This window comes from Helianthus annuus, chromosome 14 (genome assembly GCF_002127325.2).
Source record: "Helianthus annuus cultivar XRQ/B chromosome 14, HanXRQr2.0-SUNRISE, whole genome shotgun sequence".
Lineage (NCBI taxonomy): Eukaryota > Viridiplantae > Streptophyta > Magnoliopsida > Asterales > Asteraceae > Helianthus > Helianthus annuus.
This window is the reverse complement of record NC_035446.2, coordinates 46840676-46847436: the sequence shown is the minus strand read 5'-3', so window position 1 is coordinate 46847436 and position 6761 is coordinate 46840676. Positions and strand designations below refer to the sequence as shown.

At 45.8% G+C, this 6761-nt stretch overlaps 1 protein-coding gene across 1 annotated transcript; it reads left to right on the top strand.

Annotated features, from left to right (window-relative positions):
- The first annotated feature begins 4341 nt into the window (after window positions 1–4341).
- On the top strand, window positions 4342–6429 carry LOC110906726. The gene has a single exon (XM_022151821.1). It carries the CDS (start codon window positions 4342–4344, stop codon window positions 6427–6429), a length of 2088 nt encoding a protein of 695 aa, XP_022007513.1.
- The last annotated feature ends 332 nt before the right edge of the window (window positions 6430–6761 follow it).

Genomic DNA, 6761 nt, shown 5'->3' with positions numbered 1-6761 from the left:
TGACTACGTGTGAGGCTTCCAAACTCTTACCATTAGCTAGCTCTACAGTGTGCTTGTCGCTCAGGGGTGTTGGAATACGCTTAAGCATCTTACTAACTTCTAGGGACACATAGCTAGTATCGGCACCCGAATCAAATAAGACTGTAACATAAAAGTCGTCGAGAAGGAACTTACCCGTCACCACGTTGGGATCATTCCTTGCTTCACCTTGACCAATCACGAACACACGTCCCCTAGCACCATTGTTGTTGTTGTTCCCATTGCTACCATTCCCCTGATTGTTGTTGTTGTTCTGGTTCAGTTGGGGACAATCTTTCTTGAAGTGGCCTTCAGCTCCACACTGAAAGCACCCTTTGTTGTTACCCTGCTGCTGTCGCTGGTTCTGCTGAGGTTGCTGACGATTCTGATTGGCGGGGTATGCGCTCCTGCAATCCTTTGCAACATGACCAGGCTTGTTGCACCGATGACAGTTGCCCCTGGTGCATGGCCCACTGTGGTGTAGGTTGCAACGATTGCATTTGGGGTGATTCCCCTTGTATCCACCATGACTTTGACCACTAGACGATTGCTGACTGGGGCTCTTGTGATCATCCGTCTTTCTCTGCTGAGACTGAGTTTGCACCGAAGTTGAACCCCTGCTTGAAGTTCCATCCCATTTCCGTTTATCCCCACTTGAAGTACCAGAAGTAGTTGCAGCACCTATACGCTTCGGTAACTTGTTCTGCTCCACCGCCTGGTCAGTAAGACGGTGAGCCAACTGTACAACCTGCTGGATAGTAGTCAAGTTCGCTGAAGTCACATGACTTTGGATCTCTGGCACCAAGCCCTTGAGATAGAGTTCAATTCGCTTATACGGAGGATCCACCATAGTAGGACACAACAAGGCTAGCTCATGCGATCTCTTAGTGTATGCTTCGATCTCTGACCCCGACATCTTGAGATTGTAGAACTCATCTTCCAGCTTGTGAATGTCGTCACGACTGCAGTATTCCTCCCTGATCATTTCTTTGAAGTTTTCCCATGGGGTGGCGTTGGCAGCAACCAACCCCAACATCTGCACTTGAGCATTCCACCACGTGAGGGCCAAACCCTCGAGAGTACCAGTAGCATACTTCACCCTGCGCGCTTCAGGGCATTCGCACATTTCGAACACAGACTCCAGTTTCTCAAACCAGTGTAGGAGACCTACTGCTCCTTCAGTGCCGCTAAAAGTTGTGGGTCGACAGTCCATAAAGGTCTTAAAAGTGCACACCGGTGCCTGGGCATATTGACCTAAGGTAGGTGAAAGAAAAACAGAGTTTAACACAAAGGTTGGTTCACGAGGGTAGGATCCAAATGATCCTAGAACAATTTCGGACTGCAGGATATACCTCCTGCGTTTGCAGCTGCAAGCGCTGCGGCAACTCGTTCGTTGATCAAAGCCGTCAACTGGGCTTGTGTCATGTTAACGCGTCCAGACATGATTCTTCATAATAAGAGTAATACGTGTGAGAGAGGTTTGCGAAAGTACGATAGTAGGACAGAGTAAGCACGCACGCGTTCAAACAACAGTAGTTATACTAATCAAGCATACCATGAGCAATGTACTACGTATCTAACAAGTAGGCAATATACATACATCATATTACCTAGAACGTCGAGCCTTGCATGAGGAGTGAAGTGTCGTTGTGGACCGTTGAGCACTAAACCGGTTATAGTCTGGTTTTAACGAAAACGTTTCTCCTTTATTAAAACCAAGTTCACTATAACCAATGGCTCTGATACCAATCTGTCACACCCCCAAAATCCCACCTGCGGAGTACCACCGCTTGGAGGCGTGACTGACCAGGATCCAGCCACCAATCATACTGAACAAGCATATAAACAGTTATAAAAGTTAACCAATACGATTGGTGTTTCAAAACAGACAAGTTAAGTTGCAAGCGGAAGCATAAGTTTAAAGTTATAACATAAGTTCAAAAGTTTCAAGTTTAACATAGCACGTAGCAATCCGTGTCCCACAACGACCCTCCTCCATGCAAGCTCCAGTTGAGTACCTATGGTCCTACAAAGCATGTAGTAACGAGTCAACAACTAGTTGAGTGAGTTCACGGTTGGGTGTTCGCTTTAGTTGTTTCAAAAACAGTTTCCTTTAACTGGCATCCTGCCGTGGGGGTTACCCCATAGTTTAAAAACGTGACATGTTCATTCCCAGTTACTCCGGCACTCCAGCCGTGGGGGCTACCCCATGTTAGTTATCAGGCATTACGGCCGTGGGGGCTACCCCATGCGTACACTAGACTCGTTACCATATCGACTGCTGACTGTAGTCATGTTTATGTGCCCTGAAAACATCAATGTCTATCATCATTGACGTGCCCCAGATCCATTAGTTCACGCCCGTCCTCTGCGGCACGGTGTGAGGCTTGTCAGACCTAAATAGCGCTATCTAACTAATGACCCGCTCGCCATTGGCCCGGCGATTAGTCGATACAAAAAGGAGGGACTTCGTGATAGAGTTTTAGTCTAGTACGTTTATCCGTCCATCCGGACGAGGAATCACATTCCTGAACCACTGACGTCCTACCCAAGGAGGACGAGGAATCCACGTTCCTTAACCCCGTTCCCAACCCAGGGAATCCCATGCTTTGTAGAGGGTGTGAACTCACCTTGGTTTGCTCGGCAGTTAATCACAGAAAGATCAATCAAGTCGCAAGTAGTCAATAACGTCCTAACACGAATATCACTTATAATCAGATTCGAACCAAGTAGTGCACAAATGTTCAACACGTATGGCAAACACGTTTAACAGTAACAGTTCGTAGTTATCATTCAAACACAGCCCAAAGTCTAAGTGTGAGGCCCAAACAGTTGGGCTCGTGATAACAGGCCCAAATAACTCATCAACAGTAGCACAGAAGTCCATAAATCCGGCCCACTAACTTAGGCCCATAAGCGTGGTCGAGTCGCAACCGGACTCGCAAGCATGGTCTCGAGTCATGTTGTCTGTGCTGATCATAAATGGTTGCGAGTCACAACCGGTGTCGCAACCATGGTTTCGGTTCATCATGCTAAGGTCTCGAGTCGCAACGGGGACTCGTAACTTGTGGTCTCGGCTTGTCCTGTTATGGTTGCGAGTCGCAACCGCGTGGTCTCGAGTTGTCACGCTGTGGTTGCGAGTCGCAACTGGGTGATTGCGAGTCGTAAGTTGTCGTTTTCATGTTCACGTGTTGATGCAGATGTAGTCAGCTTAATGGTACAATGTAATCAGGCCCAAATCAGGAAACAACCAATAGAATTTCACTAACAAGTTTTCCTAATCAGGCTATTAGTAAAAATGGATCAAAATCACAAGGGTTTTCACATCTTCAACCAATATTCAAATTGTTCTTCATATATTCAAACACATATTCATCAAGTTCATAACATATTTAACACTTATTCAACCAAAACTATGAACAAGCATCAAAACACTTAGCATAACACACAACTCGGTTTTCATATAAGTCCGATTTCATGACAAGTGCAACCCGATTTCATGAACATCAACATAAGTGGTTCAAACTTCATTAAAACACAAGGTATCACAACTTACCATATAATATATGTTAACCGGTTATTAACTTTGTGCACATTAAAATCATTATACTCATCAAGAACATCATGTAAATACTAACAATAAACATCATCTCATTCATACATCACAAAACACAACAAAAATCAACCATAAACATGATAAATACTAACCGGTTGGTGGAGTGTGTGTGTGTGTCGATCCAAAGTTCCAAACCCGAGAGTTCTTGTGCCAACCGATTGGATCCGAGAGCTTGAAGATGTGTTTGTGTTCTAGAGTTTAAGAGAGAGAGGAAGTAGGAGAGTGTGTGTGTATAATGTTCAACAAAATGGTAAAATGACTAAGGGTGGTGTATTTATATACTAGTTCCAAGTGTTGCACCCTTAATGGGTTTCGGCTAAGGGTTTTCGGCCCAATGGCCCAACCGGCCACTAGGTTCTCGGCCCAAGGCCCATTTGGTTACTATTCACTCGAGACCTCATGGTCTCGAGTCGGGTTCTTTGTTTTCGGGTTGGGTTCTCGGTCCACATAAAACACGTACACATATACATACAAATGCACATATACAAAGCACATAAAAGTTCACGTTTATCATTAAGTTTAATCAGTTAACTAGTCACATAACGTACAAGTATATCGCATCAAGACACAACGAAGGTTCTAGATTTCGAGTTGTCACAAACCGCACCGTTTACCAGCAGGCTACCACCGGTTTCACAGGAGCTACATCACCCATCACCCTTCCGAACATCGCGAACGATAGGTCCTGGCAGATTCCTTCTTACATCATGACGGCCATTACCAATTCTTGCCAGTTCCATGGTCGTGACGACGAGGATGCCCCAGCCCACATAAATCGTATCACTCGCCTTTGTGGCACCTACTCCATAGAGGGTGTCAATCCAGATGCTAGGTACTTACAGGTCTTCCCCTTTTCTCTCGCTGGACGCGCAGCCGTCTGGTTTGATTCTCAGCCCGCAGGCACTTTCACTACTTGGGCAGGTCTTCGTGATGCTTTCATAGCCAAGTATTTTCCCCCAGCCAAGGCGTCTCGCCTTCGTGACCAGATTCACTCATTTCGTATGGAGTCGGATGAGCCGTACCACTTGGCGTGGGAGCGTTTTCAGACGCTTCTTTCCCGTTGTTCGCAGCATGGTTTGTCTGATTGGGCATTAGTTGAAAAATTCTACAACGGTCTTACTCCTGAGATTAGAGCTCGTTTCGATACTTCAGCAGGAGGGCAACTTATGGGCAAGAAGACAGTAGCTGAGTGTAACGATTTGTTTCAAAGTTTTGCCCATTCTGACATGGATTACAGCACTACCAGCAGGACTTCCATTCCTGTTCATACCTCCTCGGCCGGTCGAGGGGTAAACCAAGTTAGCTTGGATCCATCGGTAGCTGCTGCTATGATCGAGAGAGTTAGAGAGGAGTTGAGGCAAGAGATGAGGCGAGAGCTGAGTGAGATTAAGAAGAGAGTTGATAGGTGTGAGCTTTGTAGGGGAGGTCATGACACGCTCGAGTGTCCCACACTTACGTTAGAGCAGGTAGAGTACATAACAGGTCAGTCTAGGGGTCAGTTTAGTAGTAGTAATAATGGTTTTAACCCCAATTGGCAGGGTAGTGGTAATAGTTTTCACCCTTCTAGCAATCCCCATGGTTTCCCATCTGGTCAGTATCAATATAGGGGGCCAGGTCTTTACACGAGTAGTGGTTCGGGTCAGGGTGGTCATTATAGTGGTTCAGGAGGTCAGTTTGCGAGTGGAGGGTCTAATCAGGAGAGTCAAGGTAGTGGAAAAGGTTCAGAGGGTAATTTGAGTAGGTTAGAGGAGATGTTCGCCCAGGTGATGGCACAGAATCAGGCGTTCATGAAAAATCAGGATCAAATTAATAAGAATCACGAACTTCAGCTTAAAAATCAGGAGGCTACTCTTTTAGATCTTAAGAGAACAGTAGGGGATATAGCTAGGAAGTTGAAAGAATCTCCTTCTGGTCAGTATTCAGGTACTACTCACCCAGTTAACCATTCTGTGAAAGCAATTACTACTCGTAGTGGGACGAGTCTAGGAGAGGTAGTGAGAGAGAATGTTGAGTTAGAAAGTGATACTGAGGTAGATGAGGAGATTGAGATGGAGGCTCCAGGCAAGGTGCAACATAGGCTAGACCCAGCAAGTACCGCACATGCCGCGAAGTCGCCAGTAGAGAAGAAAGTGGAGAAACATCCGACGAAGGTTCGGCTACCGCCAGTGATTGATATTTCTCGCCTGCCATTTCCCGCTCGTGCTAGGCAGCAGTTATATTCTAGGGAATATGAGAAATTTCTTGAGATGTTCACCCAGCTGAAGGTGAATCTTCCGTTCATAGATGCCCTGAGATCCATGCCTAAATATGTCAAGTTCCTTAAGGATTTTCTCAAGCGTAAGGATAGGGTAGGGGAGTGTTCTAGTACTCCATTGAATGGAGAGTGTTCTACAGTGATCCTGAATAAACTTCCTGAGAAACTTACTGATCCGGGCATATTTACGATCCCGTGTTTGTTTGGTGGTGATGTTAAAAACCACGCATTGGCAGACCTTGGTGCTAGTATTAATTTGATGCCATATTCATTTTACGAAAAACTAGGCCTTGGTGTTTTGAAGCCAACTCGTATGACCCTCTCATTAGCCGATAAGACAGTTAAGTATCCTAGGGGGATTATAGAGAATTTGTTAGTAAAAGTGGATAAGTTTGTCTTTCCAGCGGATTTTGTAGTGCTAGATATGGAGGCTGATGAAAAAGTGCCGTTGATTTTAGGGCGCCCGTTCTTGAACACCGCTAAAGCGCTTATAGATGTCTTCTTGGCACAATTACACTTAGAGCGGGCGACGAGTCGGTAGTTTTCGAGGTGAATACTACGAGAGGGTCGAGTGATCGAGTCGAGGCGGTAGCGTCAGTGGAGGAGAGTGAGATGAAGGAGAGTAAGACGATTGAGAGTGATCAGAAAGAAGTGGTGACTGAGCCGAGTGTGGAGAAGGTGTTAAAACTCAAGTGTGGGGATCCACCTGATAGGAGAGTTGAAGAGTTGGAAAAGAGGTTGATGAGGTTAGAATCTAGGATAGAGACACTGAGCAGGGCTCAGTGTGGGGATAGATTTCGATATGAAACATCTAGATTCAAACCGCCCGATGACGAGTTGAGAGATTGTGAGAGATATGAGGGAGTTTGGAGA